We start from the raw sequence: 27,880 nt of genomic DNA, 5'->3' as shown, positions 1-27,880 counted from the left end.
AACACCAACTTAGAGCCAGGTACAGTGCTTGACACTGGATCCAGGGCAGGGAGCAAGCCACCCGTGGCCTCACGGAGCTTATGTGCTGGTGGGGGACACGGTCAATCAAGAAGTAAACACACACAGATGTGCGGATGCACGATGGCAAGTGCCTCAGGGACGGAAAGAATAGGGGACTTTGAGATAGATGCGCTAACTATTCAAGCACAGTAGTCAAGGAAGGCTTCTCTGAGGAGGTGAGTTTAAGCCAAGAGTATAAAGAACTCAGCCATGCAAAAGGTAGGGGAAGGGCATTCGGGGCAAGGGAACCGTGTATGCCAAGTCCTAGAGACAGGCCAGAATGTCTAGGAAATGACGGAAAGCCAGGGTGGCAGAAGCACAGCGAATGAGATTAGAATTGGCTGGAAGTGACTGGTGGGATGAGAAGAGCTTGGTCTTTATCTTGGGTTTTACACCAGGGTTGGTGTGATATGATTTGCACGTTTAAAGCTCTCTCTGGTTGCCTTGGGAACTGAGTGACAAAGCAAAGGGAAGCAAGGTGACCTTGTGGAGGGTAGTGATCTGCGGACAGGTGAAGTGGCCAGATCAGCAGATAGCCGTGGGCTCAGAGAGAAGTGGATGGACTCCAGAGATCTCAAGAAGTAGAATCTTTCAGAGGTTTTTAGAAGAACTGAAACAATTTTATTTGATGTCTGCTACAGCCCCAGCAAGGGGGTAGGAGTCGGGGACACCAGAAAGGCTTGGGAATAAAAACAGAAGATACAAGTCCTCAACCACGAAAACGAATACACAGTCACCTTTCCCACCTGCCATCTCTTGGGGAAAATGAACCCAAGATCAACTCAGATGCTGAAAAGATCTGGGCTGTTTCCAACTCCTTCAATGGTGTCAACAGATTCTTCTGCAATTGGGTCCCAGAAATGTGGGAATGGGTTTCCCATCTTCTCAGGTTATGAAGTTGTCAAAACTGCGGGACTGGAGCCCAGACTGGTATCCTGGGAGCAGAGAGAGCCGTGGGGTGGGGGAGCTGGGGTGGAGAATGATTAGGAACAGCAGCCGTTCTTCCTGCCCTCTATGACAACGGTGAAGTCGGGCTCTGCCTTCTGCCACCTCCCCCTGCCCCTCTCTCCCAAGTCCTGGCAGTCTGCTGACTTGCCCTGCCCTCCCTCTCTGTCTCCCTTAGGAGCCCCCCTGGCTGGTGACCCACTCCCTGAGATTCTGCCCTCACTCCCTGAGGCTGCACGTCTCAGACGCATCCAGAAACACAGAAATCTGAACGAACACTGAATATGTTAGCTCTTCATGCCTCTTGGAGGAATTTGCGTTTTCAAAAGAGATTTCTGGGTCATTTAAATGATCTCTGCCCTCTGTCCCATTTCTCCAAAAGGGCCCTTTCACCAGGGTTTTAGCAAATTCTATGTCTGAGCCCAAGGATCTCCTCAATTTAGTCTCTGGGGAGGGTAGTCCCATCAAAAGGCGGGAGTGAAAGAATCTTCCCAGGGGTGACATTCAAAAGAAGTATTTACCAACCAGCGCAAATGAGCACCAAGGAATTGCCGGCCGGAGGACACCGTAGCCTCTGGTCAGCCTGGCACTGATCAGTGCAGGGTCCTGGGGGAAAGCCACATGGGGCAGGAGGGCATTTGGGAGCCCTCAAGGGAAGCAGATATTTGCCAGCAAGCACAGACGCGGCTCTACATTTCAACAACAGGTCTGGCAACACGGGTCCAGCTGAACGTCAGTCCCGTGTCTGCCCCGATCTTGTCTGATCTCTGCTGTTCCACTGGGAATGGGGGCCAGGCCATTTGCTCCTTCTGCTAGAGGACAAGTGGCCAGGGCTGGAGCTGGGTCATGAAACGGCCTCTGAGCAGAGCCAGCTGCATGGTATCCTGGGTGAACAGGATCTCAGGCCCTTGACCCACCGTGTGACCTTGAAGGGCCGAACCGCCTCTGACTGTCCTTCCTCTCGCCCCTCCTTGCAGTTATTTTTGTCCAGCTTGACAGCCCTTGGCTGTCCCACAGTCTGGGCTCTGCGAGCCGGATGCAAACCAGGCAGCACAAACGTCTGGTGCTGAATCCCAAGAGGACTCCTCCTGGGGCGCCATCACATGGGAACGTGACCCTCCGCACTGTGCACCCAACAGGGATCAGGCATCTGGAGGATGGTGAGAGGCAGGGAGCCTTTGTGTTCTCCACTCAAACCCGGCTCTTGTCTGGGAGTGCTGTCCCAGGCCTGCTGGTAAGGACCTCCTGTTTTGGAGTTTTACTGCTGCCCAGAAACCTCCCAGTCTCTATGTAGGGAACTGTGGCTTAGCTGGAGGGGAGGGGTCTGCAGTGGGACAGAACACCCGAGCAGGCCATGCTGGGCCCCTAACCCCCAGGCTTTGGCTGCGGTGGACGGGGGTTCCTGTCCTGTGGCCCACTACAGTGGGGTAGACAGGGGCAGATGGGGGTTCCCCAGAGACCACTTTGTGTCCCCTGCTCTGTTACGGTCTCCGGAAGTGAGGCAGACACTATGTCCTAGCCCTGGGGGCCTGGGAAGGCTGAACCAGTCACTGCACAAGCTGGATTCTGAACTCTCTAGAGAAGCAGCCAGCTTGAGGCTGTTGTGCCTTTTAGGGTCAAGCTTTATTCCCAGACCTTAGATTCGTGCCTGCTGCTCTCTGTGTGCTGGGACAGGAAAGGGTCTGGGCGACGCTTGTCGGGGCCCTCCCAGGACTTATTTGTCCCAGGTAAGAAATGAGACCAGGCCTCTGAGATCAGAACAGCTCCAGGAGAGCTGGGTCGACAAGCTGGGATGGGCAGTGAGGAGGGGAGGTGGGCCAAAGGAGGAAGGGGCCTCTGATGGGTAAGGGAAATGCCATCACAGACAGGAGCCAGGTCAGGAAGCAGGGCAGAAGACAGCACTGTTTAGAGCTCCTGGAAAAAGAACCCTCCTCGCTCCTTGGGAGAAGCCAGCTCAGAAGGCCCCGATTTCAGTGATTTCAGAGACCCAGGAGTGGCGGGGCCCAGCTCCTGCTGGCCTCCCAGCTGCCCCTGGGGAAGAGGGTCTGGGGGCAGGAACAGCCACATAAGCAGGGGACCCCACAATGCCAGGAGGTACAGGGGAAGAAGATCGTAGAAGGGGTGTCGTGTGGCTGCTTCTGGCAGCCCTGATGCTGGGGGCTACAGGCAGGGGAGCAGCTGGTCTCTCCAAGGGACGGGCCCTCCGCATGGAAGATGCCCCTCGACTGGGCAGCAAATTCCTGCGGGCTGGCAGGATGGTGCCAGTGGCTCTGCGCACAGGAGCGGTTCGGAGGGCCTGGAGGGGGTAAGCGAGAGAGGGGGCGCTGGGCAGGATGGGACCGGGCACTCTTCCCAGGATAGTAAGCTGGTTGCTCGGGGCTGACAGCCCTGGACAACTATGGAAGAAGGACCAGGGCCAGGCAGGGAAGGCCAGGGGGCCAGCAGGCGTGGGAGAAGGCTCCATCTCGGCTGCATAGCTGTTGAGGTGCGAGAGAAGACGAATCCGGACGGGGTCTGCACGGCTGCTTGGCCCTTCCAGGACCCCCAGGTACCTGATGACCTCGGTGAGGCACTCCCGAAAACCGATGCTGCGGAAGTCCACTGCCAAGGCTCGGGCATCAAAGAATCCTGCAAAGCGAGGTGTGGTGAGGGTGTGGGCCAGGCAAGGGCCAAGAGCAGATCCTAGGGTCAGGCCTGTGTGACCTTGCACCTGCCACCTCACTCCTTCGAGACCCCGTCTCCACCTCCATAAAGTGGGAATAATCACCCCTATGTGGGGTAGAGGGGACACACTGTGAGGATCCAATGAGTTCACTGAACTAGGAAGCATGATAAAACATGGAGTACCATTTTCATCAACATCTATGATGAATGCAAAGAAGAAACATGGTGACCAGGATAATGTCATTTAGGTGAATACTTGTCAGGCGTGAAAGGCCTGTGCCCATGGGAGGTGGCGGCCGCAGCCTTCAGGGCAGGTCAGTGGGGGGCTCCTCAGAGAAGGCAGTATAGTGTCATACCGTCGCCTGAGGTCTCTGGAGGCCAGGAGAGCTGAGTTCAAATACCAGCTCTGCCACTTAACTAGTGGCTTGACTGTGGATGCGTCTCTTAATCTCTCTAAGCCTCAGTTTCCTTGGCTGTAAAATGGACATAGAGTAATACTTGCCGCACAGGGTCGTGCAGGTGGAATTAAATGCAACGGTGGACAGAAATCATCCTTGACTTCTAAGTTAGCCCTCATTTACACTTGACCCTCAAACAACACAGGGGTTAGGGGCATCGATCCTCCCCCAGCACAGTTGAACACCTGAGTAAACTTTTGACTCCCCACAAAACTACTAGTAATGAGAACTACCAGAGATCACTTTTTACTGTGATAGCAGTCTGGAAAGACGGACAGCTCAGGCACGATGATTCGTGCCACCTGCGGTCTTAAGCAGATACTTGGCAACACGTGAATTCATTGCAAGAGTAACAGGAGGCAGCTAGGAAATTATTCCTGGAGTATAGTATGTACATACCACAGTTAACTTGATAAAGTTACAATTCCACCGCATCTTTACGTCTACATCTCTCTGTGCTGCAAATGGCACCGTGTATGATCTGAAAGGATTTGTATGAGGAAGTTCCGCTAAATTTTAACTTCAGTAATAAATGTGTGTATATATTAAGGTAGTAAGTGATAAAACAGACTTGTATCTTTGTTTACTTTATACATTCATGACACACCTAACTTTCTCTTAATTTTTTCAATATTTCGAGCCTATGTGGTATGTGTGCCTTTTTTTTTTTTTTTTCCAAACAGTTGCAAATCTCCCAAAATGTTTCCACTTAGTGTAAAAACTCTGCATGTAAGTAGACCTGCACTATTCAAACCTGTGTTCAGGGCTCAACTGCGTATGACTGGCCTGGCCCTTGGAGGTATGTGAGTTTGTGCCCTCACCTGCAGGGTGGTCAGGAAAGCAGGACCTGACTCTGGTCCTCAGTGGCCACCGCCACCAGGCTGGGATCCTTACTCAATCTGACTGGTTTCAGTGAGGTCTGACCAGGTGGCCTGGCCACGGAGGTATTCAGTTCTCACTGCCTTTCTACCTGCCCTTCTCCCAACCATCCTCCGTGCAAAGACAGACCAGCCTCAATGAGCACTGGCCTCATGACTCTGGTTGCAAACATCTGGTCCTTGGCTAATGGCTGAGGCTCCCACAGAGGGGCAGCTCTGCAGGAGACCGTGTTTGGAGTCAGGCCTCCTTGAGGGCAAGACCTTCCTTGGCTGTATACTTGTGATTTTGAGTAAGTCCATTCAGTTTCTGCGTTTGCTGTTCTTCTTCAGCTAACATATTCTGAGTTCTTATAAAGCACTCAATTCCCATTATCTGATTTAATCCTCAGAAAAATCCTATCATTCCTGTTCTAGAGATGAGAACACTGAGGCACACAGAAGTTAAATCACTGTCAAAGGTCATGAAGCTAGCAAGTAATAGAGCCAAATTCACAATTCATGGGATTTGAATCAATTCGATTCAGGATTCTAACCCAAAGCCAGGGCTCTAAGCCAGTCCTGTCCTCCGTTAGCCCTTGGCCAGAGAAGGGGGATGCCAACAACCCCTAACCTCGAGATTCTTGTGAAAATCAAATGAGATAATATTGGTGAAAGCATTTTGAAACGATAAAATGCTGGCCAAAATATTAGTCACTATTTTTCTTTGAATTGGATACCCATAAATGTAGTTGGAGAGCTCTCCCCCACTGGCTGATTAGAATCAGAAGTGTTTGCTGTTAGCCATGCATTCCTTTGGCAGAAGTTCTCAAAGTGACCACCTGCATCAGGGTCATCGTGCGTGTTTGCTAAACATGCAAATTCCTAACCTCCAGGCCAGGCCACCTGGCTCAGCATCTCTGGGGTGTGGCCCGTAGCTGTCTGCCCCCAGAGGATACTGTGGCTCACTGAAGCTGGAGAAGCACCAGGCTGGGTCACTTGAAATGTGAATGACCCCTCCAAAGGTGGTCAAGTTAAGGTTTTAGGACTTAGGTCTTTGTGGCCCAGGTCTGCGGAGCTTTCAAGATTTCTCAATTGTGAAATTGCCAAAATACATAGGCTTCATGCAGACAGAATTTCCATTTGTCCAGAAGTCTTTTTAAAGCCACAGTTCCACGACTTCACAGTAATGGACCAGCCCAAAATAACAGCACGAGTTACATTTGGGTTCTACTACAATCCCACGACGGATCTTCAACTGTGAGCATGACCTATGGTCCCAGTGCTGGTAAGGACACCACAGGACCCCAGCACTAGCCCACAAGGCACACCAGTAAACCGTTGTGGGTTAACATCTCAGGCAGCCCCTGCCAAGGTTTCAACTGGGACCCCAGTAAGAAAGAGTTCATTCAGGCTAAGGTTTAAGGAGGGTGGGGGTTAAGGTGGGGAACCTGTAGGGACAGTCTGTGTAGATGAGCTCCTCCAAGGGCTAAGGCTGGAAGAAGCAGAGTTGAGGACAAGGTGGGGACCAATGGGGACACTGACAGCAGAGAGGACAATGCTGAAAGGAGAGAGCCAAGCCAGGCTTTGTGACTGCTGCCCCTGGACCTGTTCCAGCCCCACCACAGACCGTGAGCTCCTTGAGGCCAGGGACCATGTCTACTCTGCTCACCAATGGATCTGCAGGACCTAGCCCCCAGATACGTGTTTCATGAATGACTCCCCGGAGAGAAAAGCACGGGTACCTGTCCCACCAGTGGCATGGAGCATTTTCAAGTGGTCCACTGTCATCTGCAGGACCTCGGCCTTCTCCAGCTTGGAGGAGCCCTGTGTGCACAGAAGACAGAATGTGAAGGCCTCCCGCTGACCTCTCGCTCCCCTCCCTGTGGTCATCAGCCCTCACCGGCTCCAGGTCCCCATCTTCCTCCCACTCCACCACGGCCTGCAGGCAGCCTTCTGCTTTGGCCAAGGTTTCTAAAACGAACAGATTCTCTTCTGTTCCCATTTCAGTCCACGTGCACCCCTGCACTGCCAAGCATCCTTCCCAAAACCCCTCCTTCCCTTGACTTTTTCTGGCTTCTTCTACCTTGCTCTGCCTGTTCCCTTAAAATGGGGCTGTTCCCCAGTGGGCACTGGCTCCCTTTTCTCACTTGCACATTCTCCCCTGAAGGTCTCGCCAACCTCCTAAGAGCTCACACCCTCTTAGCCCCACAGCACCTCCTCTTCCCCTGTTCTTTCTCCTGAACAATGTTTGCTATGCCTCCAGCATCCCCTGGTCTCTTAAGGAAAATCTGAGGGTCAGACTCTCCCCGTGAACTCCTAAGGGCAGGGACCAGGTCTAGGTCATGGCTGGGCCTGTGAAAATTTCAGCAAACACCTCTGGAAAGACCGACTTGTTCTCACCAGCGTAAAGGAAGTCACATAACCCATGACCGTGCCTTGGAGTACAGGGTGGAGAACCTTTGAGACTGTCTGATTGATTTCTCCATCTGACTCCCTTCCCACTGCCACACTCCTACCCCACACGGGCAGTGGCAGGGGGCTCACACCCCAAGCAGCCCGCTCCGCCTTCAAACAGCTCTGGAACTGTCAGCAGTGCAGAGGGTGAGGGGGCTCTAGAGGCACACAGTTCTGTGGTCCAGTTCTGTTCTGTGACCTCCTAGGTATGTGATCAAGTGCAAGGTACTTCACCTCAGTTTCCTTATCTGTGTAACGGGCATAATCGTCTCTACCCTTTAAGGTCATTTTGAGGATTCCTGTCAAGGGGTGATGGAAAGAAAGCCCCAACATTGGAGACACCAGAGTCAATATAAATTTCTATCCCCTTTCTCCCTGGCTGATACCAGCAGGTGACAGGTATCAGCAAATGAGGCAGCAGCACGTCAAGGAGCTGCTGCCAATCAGTATGACATGCCACCTGTGTGGGGTTTCCTCTGGCACCAACAGGAGTATCACATACCTGTTTTTCAAAGGCGGTGGGGACCAAGCGTCGCAACTCAGAAAGGCTGCTGTTGATGCGGTCTCGGCGCCGTTTCTCTATGATCTAAAACACAATGACAGGAATTTACTCACAGGCACTTCGCCGGTTTCCAATGTGCTTTGAGGGACACTGACTCATATCTTCTCTCACAATACTTCTGTGAGGGAGGGAAATCTGTTCTTACGTAAGCAGGGAGGAAACCGAGGCTCAGAGAGGGGCAGTGACTTGCTTAAGGTCACACAGCGAGGCAGTGCAAAGCTGGGAGTGAAACTCCAATCTCTGGTCGCGGTCTGGAGGGGTGATGTTCAAAATGCTCAACCACAGGCACAGCAGGAGACTGACCCATCAGAACGGGGACATCAGCCACAGCCCCGCAGCAGGCCCCGGAGGGCTTCCGCCGGCCAAGCTTACCCCTTCAGTTGCTGGGTGGTGAACAGGCACTGCTTCCAGCTGGGAAGGCCTCTCTCTCATTCACACAACCTCATTCTCACCTCCCCCTACTGGTAGCTGAATACTGATAGCAGGGCAGACATTATGACCCCCATTTTACAGATGAAGATGAGGACTGGAAGGAAGTGGTTGGCCTAAGTGAGTGGCAGGGCTGGTCTTTGCCCCATTTCCAGTCTTTGGACGCCCAGGGCAGAAGCACAGCTGCATCCTGGGGGCATAAGAGGGTGGGGGCTGGGATGAGGTGGCAGAGAGCCAGTCAGGGAGCTACCTTCTTCTGTTCCCCCACCCAGCATCCTGAGAAAAAATGAAAGTTCTGGTCTTGGACAGGAGAAGGGGAGGCCAGAATAAACAGTAAGGCCTAACTGCGTGTCAGGTGTCCTGAGTGTATTACATGAATTCATTTAATCTTCAAAATAGCCCTGTGAGGTAGGCACTCTCACTGGCCCAGTTACACAGCTGAAGAAATGAGGCAGGGAGAGGTTAGGGGGCTTGCCCAAAGTCTCTCTGCTAGCTCGGCAGAGCCAGGGTTGGCCTTCAGGCAGTCTGGATGGGGGTGATGTTTCTGACTTGGGTTCTCCTGACCAGGCCCTAGGGACTCAGGGCAAAGACTGGATGGGCAACTCTGCCCAGACAGACACTCACCCCTCTGCGTTTCTTCCTGGCTTGCATCTGCGAAGGGCTGGGGGTGGACAGCGGCCTGGCCATCTGGCTGCAGAAGAAGAGAAAGGCTGATTTTTCAGCGCTCAGGGACCATCTCCCTGACCCGGGCTGAACTCGAAGGAGGCAGGGATGTGGGCGGGCACTGCCCCCTCCGAGGCTGGTTGTGGTCTCCGCGGCAGCGGCCGAAGACTCCCAGGCTGGGAGGCGGCGCAGGGCAGGCGTGGGTGGGGGCCCATTGCTCCCCAGCCAAGTCGCCCCTGCGCTGGGTTTCGCCCCAGGGTCGCGCGACGGCTGAGGTGGAGGTTGCGGGGTTGGGGGGGCGGGGGGCGGTGGTCGCTGGGCTCTGGGCCCGATCCGCTCGGCCTCGCCCCCTGCCCCTCGCCGCGGGCGTCGGGGAACCGCAGCCGGCCGCCGCGCTCCTGCAACCCGATCCCGGGCGGGGCGGGCGAGGGCACGGGCGGCGGCGGCGGCGGCGGCGGGGCCGGGCCGGCGGGTTGGGTTTCAGAGGGAGCCGCTGGGAAGAGCGTGGAAAGAGCAGATGCCGCCGCTTCCCACGGGCCGGGCGCGCCCGCCGCCCGCCGCCCGCCCTCCGCCCCGCCGGCAGCTGCCGCCTCCTCCCACGCAGCGCGGCCCGGGCGAGGGGGAGGCGGCATCTGGGTCACAGGCCCCCTCGGACTCTCGGGACGCTGCCCTGGCCTCCCCCGAAGGCTACAACCCTGCATCGCGTCGGGTCGCCCCTCCGTAGGCCTGGCACAGGATGGATGTTTGCTCGCACCCCGGGGAGTCCCCATTGCCGGAAGGAGGTTCAGCAACGGCCCCCCACCCCGGGGAGGGGGGGGACGGCTTTCCTGCCGCGACTGACCGATATCTTCTCCAGCCCAACAGCTCGCCCCGCTAACGGTTTCCTGCTTCAGAGGCTCTCCCGGAACACAGGGGATTCGCGGGTTTGCACAGAGGGCCATTCATTTGGCCAACACCCCGAAGGTCCCATTCAGGTCCAGGGCTAGACTGGACACGGTCAGCCAGGCCCCAGCCGTCCAGACACTACACTCCCAGGGGGAGATGCCCTAGCAACAAATAACTTTAGTCAAGGGGACTCCCCTGCCATTTCCAAATGCAAAATGCCACACATCTGAGCATGTACCCGTGAGCTTGGCTCTGCTCCACCACCACCCTTGTCTTCCCCAGGGGCTCCCATCTCAGCAAAGGCATCCCATCTCCCAGCTCTGTGAGGCCACCTGGCCACCACTACCTTTGATTCCTCTTCTGTCCTCATCCACCTCATCCAAAAATGCCCGTTCCGTGTGAGATACATCTCTCCTCTGTCCTACTTATTTCCACTCCTGCTCAGAGGACAAAATCTGTCATCTGTCACCTGGACTGCTGCAAGAGTCTATCGCTGGGTCCCTTTGCACCCCTTTGACCCCCTACAAACAGGCCTAGTGATCATTTAAATACACATCTGATTTTGTCACTCTCTTAAAACTCCTCGGGGCCTTCCCAATGCTTTTAGGATCAAGGCTGTCATCTTCCAGGTGGCCCAGCTGGCTCTTGTCACCTCCTAGACTCAACCCTCCTTTGCTCTGTGTGCTGCAGCCTGTGAACGCTCTACTCCTCCTGTGGCTGCGCATACTGTTCCCCTAGCCTAGAGTTCTCTGGTGCTCCCTGTCTCCCCACCCCCAAGCCTCAGCCTCTTGGCTAGTACCTTCTACCACTGTTCAGATCTCAACACAAATGCCACCTTCCCAGGGAGAGCCTTTTCTGCCATCCCTCCTCCCATTAGATAGCCCCTGATCTACCCTCTCCTATCATCCTGCATTCACAGCATGGATGCCCACTTGTTGTTTTTTATGTATGTGATTATTTGATTAATGTCTATCTCTCCAGCAAGTGCGTAGGCTCCCTGAGGTCACAAACCATGTCTGTCTCATTCACCATTGCAGGCCCTGTACCCAGCCAGTGCTTGGAGCACAGCAGAGCTCATGGTTGCACTCCCTCCTCCTGCCCCCATCTTTGGCATCACCGGGGACCAGAGAATTGACACCATAAATGCTACCTCCCAGGCCTTTGTGGAATGGGGGCCTATGTGGCTCACCAGGAGGGTCCCAGCCCATGTAATTATCCTCTTGGCACGAGAGGCTAGATCATTTTCATCAAGTGCTCAAAGAAAGAAGGTTGCAGGAGAGTTCACATCAACAGTGATCAAATCCCCCTGCTATGTCCCTGGCTTTGTCCAGCTACATCTGGAAAAGGGCATCTCCTTCCAAACATCTGGATGAGAAAGGCTGGTAAGCTCCTGGGAGGAATGGCCCAGCAAGCTAGGTCCAGGGCTCAGATGGCCAGATCCTGAGATCTGTAGGGCAGCTTGTTTACAAAGCTATGCTCAGGACAAGCCCCAAGAGCCAAGGGATACTAAAACATGACCTTTGTCTGCCCCCCCCCCTCCCGACTGGATAAGGAGTCCCTAGGGGTATTGGGTTAGCACTGTGCACGTCACTGCCCCTCAGCCTGATCCCTCCTCAGGGACCATCTGTAGGAGCCTGGCACACCCCTTGTAGGACACAATAGCTCTGCAATCCCTTTATCCACTCTCCTGGTCACTCATTCTCTGTAGCATTATCCCCTTCCCCAACTCCCATATCTCACAGGCAAACCTCATTTCACAGTTTTCTTGGCATCACTACGTATATTTCCCTCCTTTGAGCCTAACAAAAGGCCCATTTTACAGATGAAGATGCTGAGGCTTGGAGACCAAAGGCAGCTTGCCCAGCCTACGCAGCTGCTAAAGAGCAAAGCCAGCATGGGAATCCATGTCTTCTGGCTCCAAAATCAGCATTGTTTTCCCCCTTAATTCCTATTTCCTGTCTGTCTGAATAGCCCTCCAGTCCCCTTATCCTTAAAGCTCCCAAGAGCTCAACCAGAGCTCACTTCCAGGCTGTGATCTGGCCCTGACACTGGGGGGAGGTGTGAGAGCTTCTTGTCTGACAGTCTGAAAATAAGGCAGATTTTCACGGACCCAGAGAAGATATGCCGACCACCAAGATCTGCTCCAGGGACCTTCAGTGGTCCCTAGCCAGATTTCTGGGGAGGTCTCTTGGGGTGGGGTTGCGGGGGGAGCAGCATTCTAGGTGGTCTGGCTGCCAGTCCTGACTGCCCTCAGCACTCACCCTCAGGCTCCCTGGGGCACTCCCCCCCAAACCCTTACAGATAGATGACTCCACTCATTTTGCATTAACCAAAGGCAGAATCATGATATCCCCAGTGAAGGGTTTTCAGGAGCGCTGAGCCCACTTGCAAATCTGAGAGGGGAAGGGTCTGTTCCAGGCCACACAGCAAATTAGAGGAAATTCCAGAACTGGAGCCAAGTCTCCTGGCTTTTAAGCCAGTACTCTTCCCAGTGTACCCCGTATTGCCACCCCCTCCTCCACCATGTGTGTCCCATAGCCAGTACTCCTTGTTCTAGACAGTACTTCAACATTCACTTGTCTCCGTTATTGCACAACCGCCCTTTGAATTAAATCTTACTGGGGCTATTTCACATTAGGAAAAATAATCATTTGATAGATAGAGTGACAGAGACACAAACAGTTAAGAATCATGCCCAGCGGGGTGCCTGGGTGGCTCAGTGGTTAAAGCCCCTTCCTTCAGCTCAGGTCATGATCCCAGGGCCCTGGGATGGAGCCCCACATGGGCTCTCTGCTCAGCTTCCTCTCCCTCTGCCTGCCACTCTGCCTACTTGTGATCTCTGTCTGTCAAATAAATAAATAAAATTAAAAAAAAAAAAAAAGAATCATGCCCAGCAAATCATCAGGCTCCTGATCTTTTCATTAGGCCAAGCTGCCTTGTGAACATGGCAGCTTCCAATTGAATGGTGACCCCTTCTAGAGCAGCCTTTATTGGAAGTTACCTTGGGCTAAATCAGGGAGCTGTGCAGTTTAGGAACATTACCTCATCAAAGCCCCCCCTACCCCCACCCCGTGAGGTAGGTATTAGCTTCCCTGTGCTGTAAGGAAGAAAATCTGAAGTCCAGAAATGCCCATGTTAATGGTGGTGAGAATCAAACTCAGGTCTGACATCAAAGGCCACCATGTGCCTTAAATCATGTAAGAAAGATCCACAGGCCCCGACCCAGTGCCTGATATATGACAGGTGTTCACTGAATGTTCACAGAGGGGGAGGGGAGAGAGAAGCTGTACTCTCCTTTGGGACCCAGCATGTGTCAGCGGAGTTGGGGGTGGGTGGGGATTGCTGGGTTCAGATAGGAGATCTGTGGGTGATTTTCTCATATGGGACAAGATGCCGCCATCAGGCAGACGCCCACAGTAACAATGGAATACACCGTATTTCTTATTCTCACGTCTTCAAGTGTGGGGGATTTGCGCCCTGCCTCTGACCCCGGGGAGCCTGGCTGCCCCACTCTTGTGGCCCTTGCCACTGTTTATCTGGCTCTCTTTGTACATGAAGCTCTTCTTCTCTGAGAGTTCCCCGAGGGCAGAGTCTTAGCAGGATACATCTGGGCCCCCCACGCCCAGCCCAGGGTCTGGGCCACAGCAGGCATCGTTCAGCACACCCTGAATTGAAGCATTGATGTCTGCTGGGGGGAGGGCCCTTTGGTGAGTGCTACAAAGAGGGGTCTATAAGTCAGCCTCTGCCAGATGTCCAACTGCTTTCTCTGCTTTGAGAGGGTCTGCTCCTTTAAGAATCTAGACAGTCTCTAACTAAAAAGGCTCTGGCTAAAAAGACAAAATGCCGTGTAGGAAAAATCTGCCCACCGATCCTTTAGGCCGTTGCCCCAATGCCACCACCTTCAAGAAGCCCTCCCTGATCCCTCTGTGTATAAGTGACCTCTCCCTGCTTGGATGCCCTCACAGCCCACAGTCTGTCTCTCCTTCCATCTTCCATTCTGTCCATGGTCTTTGTGTGACCTGGCAGGTCACTGGCCAAAATGCAAATTCTTGGAAGACAGAGCCAGCTCTCTGGCATCAATTTCATGCCTCTGATTCATGAAGACCCAATGACATTGAATTTGAGAACCCCCTCCACTACCACCACATGGTGCTGGGCCCTTCCCCTGCTCCTAGCAGGCCCAGACTCAGAGAATTGCTTCTCTAAATAGCAATTTCTGCTAAACAGTTTAAGAATGCTAATAAGTAGCATAGGAAATTGTATTATATATCCCCAAACCCAATTAATGTACAGGATTCAAGGGGGATATCTATTACCTTACATCCTGTTATAAGCTATAAATACTTGGAAACTGGTAACATTTTACTAGGATTTGTGTTTGAGGTAGGATCTCCTGGTCTCAGAAAACTGAAGTCACTGAAATGATAAAGTCTGCTCAAAAACATCCCTAAGGATGAACTGAATCCCCCTTTCAAATTGTTCTAGAGAGTCAGGTTTGGATGAGTCAGGAGAGATCAGATAGCCCCCCTCCATTTCCCACTCCATATCTTCCTTTTATTTTATTGATGAGGAAACAGGCTCAGAAAGAGAAAGCAACAGCCGAAGGTCACATGGTGAGTCGGTGGCAGGTTTGGGTCTGCAGACTCCCACTTGGTTCCTGCTGCTCTTTCAGGGCTCTGGGCATCACATGTTGGGTGCGTAACACGAATTAAACATTTGCTATGTGCTAAGCCCTCTGCTAAGCCCGTGACATACATGCATCATCTTATTTGATTTTCCCGGTAAACCTGGAATCGGTTCTGTTATTTATACCCATTCCACCGATGAGGAAACTGAAGCTTAGATTGTTCACAGAACTGGGGAAAGTGGAATGGTGCCGGTGGAGTTCGTTCCACAGGTTTGAAGCAGGTCAGAATATTTACCAGGAGCTGAGAGGCATTGGCAGCAGGGTGTGCATTAGAAAGAGTGTTGGAATTGGAATCTAGGCCCCTGCACTGGCAAGTCAGCTATTATTTTCTTCGGTACCAAAACCTTCATTCCAAAGTCCAGTTTGCTCAAGGGAAGGAGATCCTTCCCCGCTGTGAGCCTTTTGTGTACTAGATGGAAAGTGCACCCAAGCTAGGGTAGAATAGAGAAAATATGGCTATTCTGCCTACTCAGCGGGGGTGTGGAACAATGAAGGTTTCCTAAGATCTTCAGGCAAAACTCCTCTCCAATAGCTTCAACCTGGCACTTCTACAGAAAGACTATCACCAACTGGGCATGAAACCCCAGAGCTGAACTCCACTTCCATCCCGGCACCCTGGGCCTCAAATGCAGAGGATCCAGACACTCGTGCGTGTCACAGCCCACGCTGCACACGTGCCCCCACTCGCACCTCCCCCCCAACACACACACCTGCGGGCCTTCGCCCACACCTGCGTCTCCTGAGGCCGTATGGAGAAAGAGTCCTAAGGCCCGCTGAACCCGTCCAGGCACTCCCAGTATCCCCATCCCAGCCCTCACCTCAACTCGCCCTCGCGGCCCACGTCGATGGGTCCGTCGGACTCGCTGTCAGACCCGCTCGGCTCCCTGGGCCGCTTCATGGCGAGCACAGGCTCTGGGTCTCAGAGCGACCGTGCCCGCTCCCGGCCGGGAAGTGGGGCCCCGCCCCCGGCCCCGCCCCCGGCCCGCCCCGGCCCCGCCGCCCTTTCCCAGGGCCCTCTCCTGCGCCGCAGCCCCGGCGCCCCGGCGCCCCTCGCCCCCGCGGTGACGCGCAGGCCGAGCCGTGGGAAGGCCCCGGGCGGTCACCGCCCCCTCCGACGGCTGGGAGGTCCGGCTCCGCTCCGCCGCCCTGGCCGCGGCGCGCTGGGTGGCCTTGGGCAGGTGCCCTTGGAGGCCCACCTCCGGGGAAGCCGGGGGTCCTCGTCTGTCCCTGATTCACCAGGGGCGCTGCGGGTCTCTGGGGGCGCCCCTCGGGGATGTCCCAGTTTCTACAAGGGTAGAGCCCGTCGGCTCCTGCCTCCTGGGGTTCTGGGAAGAGTCAGACACATCGGGTTTGGTGAGGTTGGTGGGGGTGGCTGTGGTCTGATGCTTGACAAGAACCCTCTGGCAGCTTTTCCCATAGGGGTCCAAGGCATGTGGAATGTGTGTGTGTGTGTGTCGGGGCGGGGTGGGAGGGAGGCTCCAGCATGAGAGAGGCGGCTGTCATCTCCCACAAGGGACGGCTGAAGTTGTGGCTGTACCGGGGCTCTGGCCAAGAGAACTGGACCGGTTGGTGGGGGTGGTGGGTGTCCCTGGGAATCAGTTCCCAGTTACCAGAGGCCAAGAGCACCAGGAGAGGTCTCCATTCCCAAAGCTGTGGCAGGGCCTCAAAAAAGAAGGTGGAAAAGTACTCTTCAGCCTCCCTTCCTGAGTCCCCCCACACAACCAGAGCCAACTGTTCACTCAGTAGGGACTCCAGCTGAGAAGGGAGACTCAAGGAAGATTCTCAGGGATTCACCAGCCAACCTTATGGCCCAGTGCCTCAGGGGAGCTCCCAAGGCTCAGAAGGAGGCAGAAAGGGAACAGCCTACAAGGTGGACTTCAAGGAAGGCAGGGAGGAAGAGACGGGAGTGTCTTGATGTGGTGCATCAGACCCCAGAGAAGTCTCTCTCCTTCACCCACCCACCAGAACACAGAGGAAGCCACCCCTCTGCTTGGGTCATCTGAGCATACCTGCACTTTCCAGACCTGCTTGCGGACCTTTGATTACAGTAGTGGGCAATAACATCCCTGTGCCCCCTTCCACACATGTCCATGGACACATGGACAAGTACACGTTCACACACACTCTGAGACATGGGTAGTAGGAACAGTCAGAACCTACACGCAGTGCTTTCTCAGAAGGCCCTAGTGGTCACCCCAGCCACACCTATGGACTCTTACCCCAGATGCCCTTAGCGCTCACACACCTTCTGTGGGCACACACCAGTGGAGTGGAAATCGCAACCAACATAGAAGTGGCATGATCCACGCACTGTGCATTCCCTGGAAAGGCAGAGATCAGAGATGCCACGAGGTACCTGCCCCTGTGTAGGGACTCCAACTGCAAGGCCTGGCAGTGTCGTGGATTTGCAGGGGAAGGTGAAGGGCTCTTTTGTGCGCATGTTCATGTGAGATGCCCCAGGTCATCAAAATGGGATGCACAGTGAAACAGGGGGTCTGGAGCTCAGAAAAGAAGTCTATTTAAATCTGGAAGTCACTAAGTAATAGGTGGCACCTAAAATTACAGGTGTAGATGGATTACCCAGAGAGAAAGTGTGGATGAAAATAGAAGAGAGGTCTAGCTAAATAGTTTTATTACACCTGAAACTGTTTTGTAAGTATTAATTCATTTAATTCTGGACAGCTCTATAAAGTAGTAATATTGTGTCATCCTCACTTTAAAATAGGAAACGAAGACCCTGAGAGGTAGAGTAACTCTATACCTGAAATGGACAGGGGGTGCCTGGGTGGCTCAGTGGGTTAAAGCCTTTGCCTTCAGCTTGGGTCATGATCCCACGGTCCTGGGATCGAGCCCCACATCGAGCTCTCTGCTCCGCGGGAAGCCTGCTTCCTCCTCCTCTCTCTCTGCCTTCCTCTCTGCCCACTTGTGATCTCTGTCTGTCAAATCAATAAATAAAATCTTTAAAAATAAAATAAAATGGACAGGGAGTAGGGGCACCTGGGTGACTCAGTTGGTTGAGCATCTGACTCTTGATTTCAGCACAGGTTATGATCTCAAGGTTCTGGGATAGAGCCACTGCATCAGGCTCTACACTCAGTGGGTAGTCTGTTCTGAGACTTTTTCTCTCTCCCTCTGCCCCTCGCTCTGCTTGCATTCTCTCTCTCTCTCTCTCAAATAAATTAAAAAAAAAAAAACTTTAAAAAATGGACAGGGAATTCAATGGAGGGGCTGGAATTCAACAAGACAACTGGGTTCCAGGACTAAACCATTAGGCTTTATTACCTTGTATAGTTTTTAAACGTTAAGCTCTCTTATCTAGTACTAAGCCTAGAACTACGCCATCAGTACTATAGCCATGAGATACATGTAGCTACTAGGCAGTTGAAACGTGGCTGGTCTAAATTGCTGTGTGCAGTAAGTGTGAAGTACATAACAGAACTGAAAGAGAGAGAGAAGAAAGGAAGGTAGAAAGGAAAGAAGGAAAGAATCTCATTTGTGTCTTTACTATTGATTAATATGTTAAGATGATAATACTTTGCACATATTGGACTAAAAAAATTAAACTTAACTTCGCTTTTATTTTTAGTTTTTTTTACGATTTTATTTATTTTTGTGAGAGAGAGAGCGTGAGCACAAGCAGGGGACAGGGAGGGGCAGAGGGAGAAGCAGACTCCCCACTGAGCAGGGAGCCTGATATGGGGCTCAGTGGTGTGGTCATGACCTGAGCCAAAGGCAGATGCTTAACTGACGGAGCCACCCAGGCACCCCTAGCTGTTGTTGTTGTTTGTTTGTTTTTAAATTTGGCTACTAGAAAAATTTATGCAACTCTCATTACATTTCTTTGGACCGTGCTAATCTAGTGCAGGGTTACTTAACCTCAGCTCCTTTGGGGCTGGAAAATTCTTTTTTGCTTTTAGGCTTTTTTTTTTTTTTAAGATCTTACTGATTTATTTTTGAGAGAGAGTGTGTGCTGAGTGGGAGGAGGGGCAGAGCAGGGTGCCCTTGGGGGGACTCAGTCCCAGGACCCTGAGATCATGACCTGAGCTGAAAGCAGATGCTTAACCAACTGAGCCACCCAGGTGTCCCTGGGGCTGGAAAATTCTTTCTTGTGTGGAGCTGTTCTGTGCATTGTAGGATGGTTAGCAGCATCCCTGCCTTTTACTCGCTAAGTGCCAGTAACACCTGCCCCACTTAAAAATGTCCCTGGGTTGTAGGAAACGTCCCCTACAGGAAAAAGCACCACTGGCCTAGGGAAACCCCAACACTAGGCGTTGAGTAGGAGAGAGCAGCCAGGAAGGTGGAGGAGAGCCAAGTGGGGTGTTACAGCAGCCAGAAGGGTGTTTCAAGTCCTCAGTCAAGCTCCTTTAAAGTTTCAGTAGATCGTGTCCCTTACTGCTCAAAACTATCCATAGGTTTGCCATCCCATTCAGAATAGAATCCCTAGTGTCAGCTGTGGTCTCTATCTAGGGTAACTATGTAACTTATCATCTAAAGCTGGGGCGCCCTTGAGAGGGGAAAGGAGGCAATAGTAATAACTATGGCGGAACATCCCAAGGCTTCCAGATGTGGAGGGTCATCCTAAGTGCTGGCGCCTGTCCCAGCCTTGCTCACTCAGCGCGAGAGCCTTCTTGCCGTTCCACCAATATTTATGTTTTTTGCTATCACACGGCTTTACATTTACTGTTCCCTCTCCCTGGACCCCTTGTCCTCCCGATCCTAGATCACCTCGCTCCAGGCAGGGCGTCCCTCAGATCTGCCATCCTCAGAGAGGACCCTCCCCACCTCCCATCTAAAATAGCCACCAATCCCCTGGTCACTCTGTGTTCCCCCCCTCACTTCGTCTTCCTTTACTGCGTCTACAAATATTGCTGGCGTTATATTATGTAGGTGGATATACTTGTTTATTGTCCATGTCCTCAATCAGAAGATAAACTCATCGAGGGTAGAGATCTGTCGCTTTTGTTTCCTGCTGACTCTCCAGCACCCAGCACAGTGCCTGGCACGTAGTGGGTGTGCAGCGAATAAAAACTGGCTGGCAGAAGAGTAAGCTAGGACAATGGCTGGAGGGAGACGTGAAATTCAGCGTTTGTTTGCTTTTGCTTTTGTTTTGTTTAAAGACGATAATGAGTGGGGTCTGGATCCAGTAGCAAGGACTTCTACTACAAAAAGGCTTCCATCTTGAAGTTCCTGGGGTTAGGAGTCATTTTTGTTGTTTACAACCATGTCCTTTCATGTCCCCAGCTTTAGATGATAAAGAAAGTGCCCAGCACGTAGTGGGCATTCTAAAATATTAATGAAATAGGGGTGCCTGGGTGGCTGGCTCAGTGGGTTAAAGCCTCTGCCTTTGCCTCCGGTCATGATCCCAGGGTCCTGGGATCGAGTCCCATATTGGGCTCTCTGCCCAGAGGGGAGCCTGCTTCTTCCTCTCTCTGCCTGCTCTGCCTCTCTGCCTACTTGTGATCTCTGTCTGTCAAATAAATAAATAAAATCTAAAATAAATAAATAAATAAAAATAAAATATTTATAAAATAACTAAACGAAATAATAGTGATGATGATAATAACAAAATTCTATTGCACTCACCATTTTACTGTACTAAGTATTTTGACATCTATTAACTCATTTAAACCTCACCACAATCCTATAATAGAGGGTATTATGACTATCTATTATAGTCCCATTTCACTGAGGCATAGGGAAGTTAAGTAACTCCCCCAAGGTCAATAGCTAATGGGTGGTTGAGCTGGGATTCTACCCAAGCAGGTTGGCACCATCCACGTTGGTCATCTCTATGTCCTGCCTTAGCGTGGGGTAGACCAAGCCCAAGACTCCTGCATTCGGCCACGCAATGAGGACTGGGTTTGGGGGGGAAAGAGAGGGAACAAACCCAAATGATGCTTGATTCCTGTCTGGGTACTTGAGGAGATGAAGGTGACAGGCACCAAGGGGAACACAGAAGAAGGGGAGAAGTTCAGTGTCGCCTTGTTCTTTCTGAGACCCATGAATACCCAGGAATAGAACCCGGTGAGAAGTCTGGACTGGAGTAAAGACTGGGGACTGGTAGCTGAAGCCGTGGGGCACAGGATCTCATGTAAAGCAAGAGGGAAAAGACCCAGGATAGAAGCCTGGGGAACAACAGCCAGAGAAACTCCAGGAAGATGGAGGAAAATTAGGGAAGAATGGAGGGCCAGGGGTCACGGCCAGAGAGGACCAAGGACAAGTGCTTGGTTACCAGTCCTGGGACTCAGAGAGGAAGATGAGCAGTCACAAGGTCACAGAGGCCTTGGCATAAGTGGAGGAGACAAGAAAGGGGCCAGGATGGGGAAGTGTCTGAGGGAGGCAGAAGCAGTCTTAAAGAAGAGGCAGGTCAATGAAAGTGCCCCAGAGGGCCTCAAGAGGAGTTTGCTTGCTGATGGGGGAAGGGGGTGTCAGAGCAGGCAGAAGAGCAAGCCCTTCTGGGGCTCAGAGAGAGGCAGAGAGGGACTTCTGTTCCCCCCACTTTCCCTGTCCTCCTACTCCAGAGCTGAGCGAGCAGGGAGATTTTCAGAGGCAAATTTCAGCTTCAGCTCTATGTCTGGTCCCCACTCTAGGTCACCCCATCTCCTCTTGGCGCTGGTACTCAGATTCCTGAATGCTCACGGCCCAGGCTCCAAATAGTTGCGTTTCACGATACCTCTGCTGGGCCAGGCACTGAGCCTCTGACTGTTGGCTAGCGACGGTATCTGAGGGGTCCTAAGGGAAAGGATGGCTGGCACGGAGGTGCTCGGGGCGGTGGTTGGGAATTACTAGTTGTGCAGTAATTTCTGTCCGTCTCTGTATGTCCCAGAGGCAGGACCCAGGTCAGGTCTGCTCACCGTCATCTCCCCTAGCACCTTTACCGAGGGCCTAGCAGTGTCTGGCACTTAGTAGGTGTTTGATAAATATTGGCTGAGTGTCTAGCGATGGAGAGGGGTACTGGGGGGCTCTGTGGAGGCGTCCTTGTGGGCACTCTCCTGAGCCAGGGCCTGGGGGGAGGGCTGGAGCTCCTGGGGGCCACTCCATCTTCCCTCTGTAGGGCCTTGCCCCTCCTTTTGTGTCTGGCCTTTCTGCACTTTGGTTTTCTTATCTGTAAAATAAGCTGAAAACAAAGCTATTCACTCCATAGGCTGGTTGTGAGGGTTAAATGAGGTAAGGGGCATCGAGCAGTGCCTGGTGTTCAGGATGAAAGTTGGAAATATTAGCATTTGGGCTAAGCCTCTGTCTCGGTGCATTCTCTCCCTGGGAGATTCATCTGCTTCTGTGGTTTTACCTCCTATAAGCCAACGGTTCCCAGATTTATATCTCTAGTGTAGACCTTTTTTTCCCCTGAGCTTTGGACCCATATATCCAACGGCCCAGCGTCTTTCTCCTTATACTCCTGTTGGTCCACCGATGTTCCAAGACCCAGCGGGGTATGCCGGGCCTGCCCAGGACCTCCCCCCCAGCTCTCTGCGCCCAGACCCACATCCACAGGGCTCCCAGCCCAGATGTCAAGCGTCCCCATCACCACTTTCCTGCTTGCTGTTCCATCCCTGAGAACCCATCTGAGCCTCCTTGCCTCACCCCCTCCCTGACCTCTGCTCATCCCAGGCCCTTCCTGTCCTCCCCTTGCTCTCCTCCCCTGCTCCCCTGGGACCTATCAGCCCTCACTCCCCACCTCCACAGCTGCTGCCACAGCTGGTCCCTGACGGAATGCGCAGCTGCTGAGAGCCACATGTGGGGAACAGGCTGTGCACAGCTACCCCTGGGGCCAGGCGGGGGTGGGGAGTGGGACCATCTGTCTGTGTCTGTTCATGCATCTACTACACACACACACACACACACACACACACACACACACAGAGACACACACACACACACACACACACTCCTAACCTCCTTCTCAAGGGATGGTGGTGGACAGTATTGATTTGGGCCCTTTCTCTGCCCCTGGACTGCAGAGTTCATGCCCCATCAATGGGGGTCCAGTGGTCCCGGTTTGGGGTCCCTGATGGCAGACTGGCTGGGTCCAGCTAGCTTGGTGCCCGGATAGTCCCTGTCCCTGTGTGCGGGTAGCACAAAGCCTCCCCAGAGCTTGCCGAGGACCAAAACGGTGGCCTGGTTGATCAGAGCCTCTCTTTCTTTCCCAGACCCTGGGGGGTGGCCGGTGACGGAGGAAGCCAGAGGCCTCAGACATTCCAGAGCCCCCTGGGCAGCGCCTGAGGCTCCAAAGGAGTCTCAGCCCTGGGGCAGCGCCAACGGCATCTGTCCCGGTTCCCACACTCTGGCCTCTGGAATCTCCACGAATTTCTCTTCCATGTGTGCATGATGTCAGCAGGACAAGGACACTGGGGATAGAAGGAGGGGAGGCACTGAGGACACTATGCTCCCAGAAGTTAGATGGCCATGGGGAGAGCCCCCCCACCATAAGGAGAGGATGACTCGGCCTCTTGCTCCCAAGCCTAACTAGGTCTGGACACAGCCCGGGGCATTCCTATCAGAGCCCCTTGCCATCTCTAGGGCCTCAGTTTACTCATCTGTAAGGCAGAAATAAGACTAGCAGCTACCTCCTAAGTGTAATATGGAGGCTATAAAATCTTGACCCTTGCTGGAGTTCCTTCGTGATGTAGACACAGCTCTCTCTCTCACCACTTCCCTGACCTCCACCCCAGTCCTGTCATTTTTCATGTTTTAGAACACATAATGTAGGTTCATACTTCTGAGTCTGTCCATCTTGAAAGCCTTTCCTTTCTCTATCTGGAAAACTCCTACTCAGCCTTCAGAACCCAGCACATAAGCCCCTTTCTAAGATGCCTGTCTAGACTCCCTTGGGCACTGGTACTGCTTCTTTGTACTCCAATGGTTCCCTCTATGGCAGCCTGATCTTCCCATACTGTACTGTCTCTTTACCTCCCCTGACTGGCTCTCAGGAAGCTGTCCTTCCTGGGGAGGATGGCCACTCTCAGGATCCCAGACACAGCACCCACCCACAACTTGCGGGTGCCAGAATATAACCAGGACATGGCTCTAGGCTCACCTTGATACTACCTGGTAGAACTGCCCCCCACCCAGCCCCCAGCCCCTAGTCCCACTGGTTTGGTCTTAACAGGAAAAAGAAGTACTTTGTCCTTACCAGCTGTCAAGGCATTTCTTAAACCCAGGAAACAGCCACTGTTTCCTTTCCCCCACCCAGGGCAGCCAAGCCAAAGTCCCACTGTACAGATGGGGAAAACTGAACCCCAGAGAAGAGAAATTAGTAGTAAAGACTGGATTAGAACTCAGGGCTCCTACCCCAGTCTAAAGCCCCAAATCCGTTTTTCCTATACCTAACTCCCTCTTGCAGTTTAGAGCTGGGAAGTGATAATGGGGTCAAGGCAGGGCCCCACTGGGTTGAGCGGGAGCCCCGGACTTGGGAAACAGCTGTCCCTCACCTCTGGCTGTGACTGGAATTGGGTCCCACCACGCTCCCTGGCATTGACAAGGAAACCTCCCTCTCTTGCACCACTAGTAATGATGGAGAATTTTAAGACCACCTGGGGACAGATGGGCATGGGACCATGGCCCACAGAATGTGTGTCAGCTCAGGTTTTCCAGGAGACAGATGCTAAGACAAATGAGAGGTGCGGATTTATTGGGGATACCACCTGTAAAGATAAAGGGAAGGAGCAGGAGTAAGACCAAAGAGCCTTTTTGAGCATGGTGGAGTTCTGACGCCTGTGAAGGAAGAAGAGCCTCAGACTGCAACACAGCTCTGACAAGGTCTTGGTCAGGCCCCGAGTAGAGATTATCCACTAGGGGAGTCCCAGAAATAGTGAGCAGAAATAGCCCAGCTCTGGTCTCTCTATGGTGCCCAGCCACCAACTGAGAGCGGTCCAGGGCGCCTCTGCCGTCTGCTCCCCGAAAGTCCCAGTGGATCCAGGTCACAGCAGCAGGGGACTATTGGCTAACGCCGCTCCTCACAGCAGCTTCTCTTGAGGACATATAGGAGTGACGGGCCCCCCAGCAGCTGCCGAGGGTCCGTGCTTGGCAAAGTCACCCAGCCAGCGAGCAGGTGTCAAGTTCACGTTCCCGCATTGCAGGCATCCTAGCCTAACCTTTAAACCTCTTGGATCTTCACAGGGCTTGATGTGGGGGGTGGGTGGGGGACTTCACCAGAGGAAGGAAAGAATGAAGATTCAGAGGAAGTCAGGTGGGAACATTCCAGAGGGAATAGCTGTGAACCCGGAGCAGCTGGTTGGCATTACACGTCCTTTCAGCATCCACCAGCGTGTGTCTTCAGATGAGTCGCTTCTCCTCTCTAACACGTGGCTTTCACCTTTGCAAGATGGGAATAAGAGAATATCTCACTCACGCCTCCCCTGCCCAGATCCGAAAACAGTGGGACGAGGGGACCAGTTGTTTTGTGTCTGGAAAGATGGCTGTGTCTCTTACAGAGGTGCCCATGAAAGGCCACTCCTGAAACTTCCCCCTGGAGGAACCAAGTGGCAGAATACTATTTGTACTACGTCTGAGGTTCAGGGAGACAGAGCTCAAACTAACAATGAAAGCTCAAATTTTATGTGTGTTTTATCTTGAAATGATACACAAGAGAGTCGGTATAGTGTAGCACTGAAGATGTAGACAACTTGAGTTTGAATCAAACTCTGCTACGGACTGTGGGTGAGTTACTTTGCCTCTCTGAACCTCAGTTTCCTCTTCTGTCAAGTGGGATAATAATAGTACCTACTTCATGGGGTTATTGCGAGGATCAAATAAATCGGTTTATAGAAAGCATGTAGGACAATCATTCTGTTTGTTGTTATGATGTGAATTTGTCATTTATTCCTCAAGTTACCTGTTTGTAAAAAAATTTTTAATGGCTTACTGTCAAAGAAAACCAACCACCGATAAGGAAAAGTAAAGGCAAAGGAAGAGAACACACTTAGCCCTCAAGGCTCAGCCCTCAGGTCTTTCAGCTTTGCAGGTTGAAAAGTGAGGACACAACAGAGGAAAAAGAATTATGACCGTGATTTCTCCTTTCCATTGTTCTAAGGCACAGTCACACTTCTTCTGTGTTGTAGCATTTTTGCTCCCAGATCCAGTCCAAGATCCTGTCAGAAAATGGAGGATTCAGTTACGGCACCAGAGGGTTGAGTCTGTTTGCTTGAGGCCTGGGCAGGGGAAAGTTAGGGTTCAACGACCTCCCCCACCACCCTTCCGTACCCCTGCCCTTTCCCTCGCCTTAGACATGGCCCATCACCTACAACCAGCGTGAGCAGCTCTGGGACCACTGGCCTTACAGACTTCCTGAAAACTTCACAGAGAGACCAAGACATCTCAGAACACAAACTCTCCATGACATTCCCAAGTACGTGACCTCACAGTCCCTGAAGGAATCTGATGGATGGGAGGTGTGTGGAAGGATGTGGATGAGGAGTCACATTTCTCCTTCTCCCTGGTAACTGGCTGGGAAGGTGGAGGACCTTCAGGTGGGAGAACCAAAGAGGCACATTTGGGGCTAGTCTTGCCTGGAGGCTGGGGAATGGCTAAGATAACGTTGGAGGCCTCTAGTGATAGCAGGCAGATGGGAGCGTAATGACTTGTGGGAGTTGACCTCCAAGATGGCTGCCGATTTTCTCCACTTCCTAAGTTCACACCTTGGATCATGCCCCCCACACTGTAACAGGTTGGTCTTCATGATCCACCGCATGTGGTAGAAGCGATAATATGTCACTTCTGAGGCTGGGCCTTCAAGGACAGTTTTTTTAAAGGAAGTTTGCCTTGTCTGCTCTTGGTTACTTTGGGGGAAGCCACAGTTACGTTGTGAAGACACTTGGGCAACCAGAACTAAAGCTGCCTGCCGACACCCATGTGTGTGCGAGAGCAGATCCCCCAGTTCCCTCAAGTGTGCCGGTGACTTCAGCCCCAGCTGACAGCCTGACTACAACCTCCTGAGACACTCTGAGCAAGACCCTCCGAGCTCAGCTGCTGCTAGGCTCCAGCCCCCAGAGACCATGAGATAAGAAATGTTTGCTGCTGTAAGCTGCTAAGTTAGTTGGGGTAATTTGTGACACAGCAAGAGATAACTAATGTCCCATGCCTTTGGTTTCCTACCCACATGGGGGATGCTTTGGTGGTCTTTTAGGAGAGATATTCAAAATACTTTACAACCAATTCAGAAATGACATTGGCTACAAACAGCAGACTCAGTTCTAACAGCCCTGAATTCAATTGTTGAATTATAGGCACCTTTTAAAATTTTTTTTAAAGATTTTATTTATTTATTTATTTATTTATTTATTTAGAGCAAGAGAAAACAAAGGGAGGGTCAGAGGGGGAGGGAGAGAGAGAATCCCAAGCAGACTTAGTGCTGGACAGAGAGCCTGATGCAGGGCTTGATTTTAAGACCCTGAGTTCATGACCTGAGCTGAAACCAAGAGGTGAAGGCTTAACCATCTGAGCGACTCAGGTGCCCCAATTATAGGCATGTTTATTGAGCCCCACTTGAGGGTCACTTTGGGAACACCAAAATAAAACTGGAGATTTCTCCTTTGCACTATGGGACAAAGAGCCATGGAGCTAAAATGGAGAGAGTGATCTCTCCCTCACGAAGTACCAGGTTCTGAAAGAGCCTAGCTGAGGAAAGTGTTTGTTTGTTGTTTGTTTGTTTAAGATTTTATTTATTTATTTGACAGATAGAGATCACAAGTAGGCAGAGAGGCAGGCAGAGAGAGAGGAAGGGAAGCAGGCTCCCTGCTGAGCAGAGAGCCCGATGTGGGGCTCGATCCCAGGACCCTGAGATCATGACCTGAGCCGAAGGCAGAGGCTTTAACCCACTGAGCCACCCAGGCGCCCCATGAGGAAAGTGTTTTGAGCTAAGTCTTGCCAGGGCCTCAGCAGATGGAGGGGAAAGCAAGTGGCAGGAGAAATGAGGGTGGTGGACAGAATGGGGTCGAGGTACTGGGCCAGGTCTGATGGGCTGTGGAGGGGCCTGGGGTGCAGGAGGAAGGATAATGGGAGGGCTGAGGCTAGAGACGGAGTCACCCTCTTCCTCCTCCATTTCACAGCCTCTCTTATCTGCTCTTCCTCCCGCTCCATCCCACCCTCCCTTGCTAGCTCCAGGTGGGAACAGAGAGTCCACGCCAAGAGCACCGCTAGGAGAAGCTTGCCTTCTGAGGGACTCGGGCCGCCGAATCTCCCCCCAGGGTGGTCTTCATGCAGACACTCGTACCCCAGGATG

At 52.6% G+C, this 27,880-nt stretch overlaps 1 protein-coding gene across 3 annotated transcripts; it reads right to left on the bottom strand.

The window, feature by feature from the left end:
- Positions 1-658: 658 nt before the first annotated feature.
- HEYL (hes related family bHLH transcription factor with YRPW motif like) lies at positions 659-15,635 on the bottom strand. Of its 3 annotated transcripts, none has more exons than XM_032301864.1 (5): positions 15,483-15,635; positions 9,054-9,120; positions 7,941-8,024; positions 6,727-6,808; positions 659-3,633 (listed from the first exon to the last, which is right to left on the bottom strand). In XM_032301864.1, the coding sequence occupies exons 1-5, from the start codon at positions 15,560-15,562 to the stop codon at positions 2,960-2,962; spliced, it is 987 nt and encodes a 328-aa protein (XP_032157755.1). In that variant the 5' UTR covers positions 15,563-15,635; the 3' UTR covers positions 659-2,959. The 3 variants fall into 3 exon arrangements, with proteins under 3 accessions (XP_032157755.1, XP_032157757.1, XP_032157756.1); XM_032301866.1 differs by having other exon boundaries at positions 9,054-9,116; positions 15,483-15,572; XM_032301865.1 differs by lacking the exon at positions 15,483-15,635 and adding an exon at positions 9,934-10,118.
- Between the last annotated feature and the right edge of the window lie 12,245 nt (positions 15,636-27,880).

The sequence above is a fragment of the Mustela erminea genome, chromosome 10 (genome assembly GCF_009829155.1).
Source record: "Mustela erminea isolate mMusErm1 chromosome 10, mMusErm1.Pri, whole genome shotgun sequence".
NCBI classification, from domain to species: domain Eukaryota; kingdom Metazoa; phylum Chordata; class Mammalia; order Carnivora; family Mustelidae; genus Mustela; species Mustela erminea.
Note: the sequence above shows the minus strand (reverse complement) of the source record. Positions and strands in the feature narration are given on the sequence as shown.

Bases quoted from the DNA above. Each gene is read 5' to 3' on its own strand.
- HEYL (XM_032301864.1), bottom strand. From the start codon at position 15,562: ATGAAGCGGCCCAGGGAGCCGAGCGGGTCTGACAGCGAGTCCGACGGA. The intron at 8,025-9,053 runs GTGAGTGTCTGT...ATTGTGTTTTAG, and splicing joins CCAGGAAGAAACGCAGAGGG to ATCATAGAGAAACGGCGCCG. The intron at 6,809-7,940 runs GTATGTGATACT...CTGTGCACACAG, and splicing joins CCACCGCCTTTGAAAAACAG to GGCTCCTCCAAGCTGGAGAA.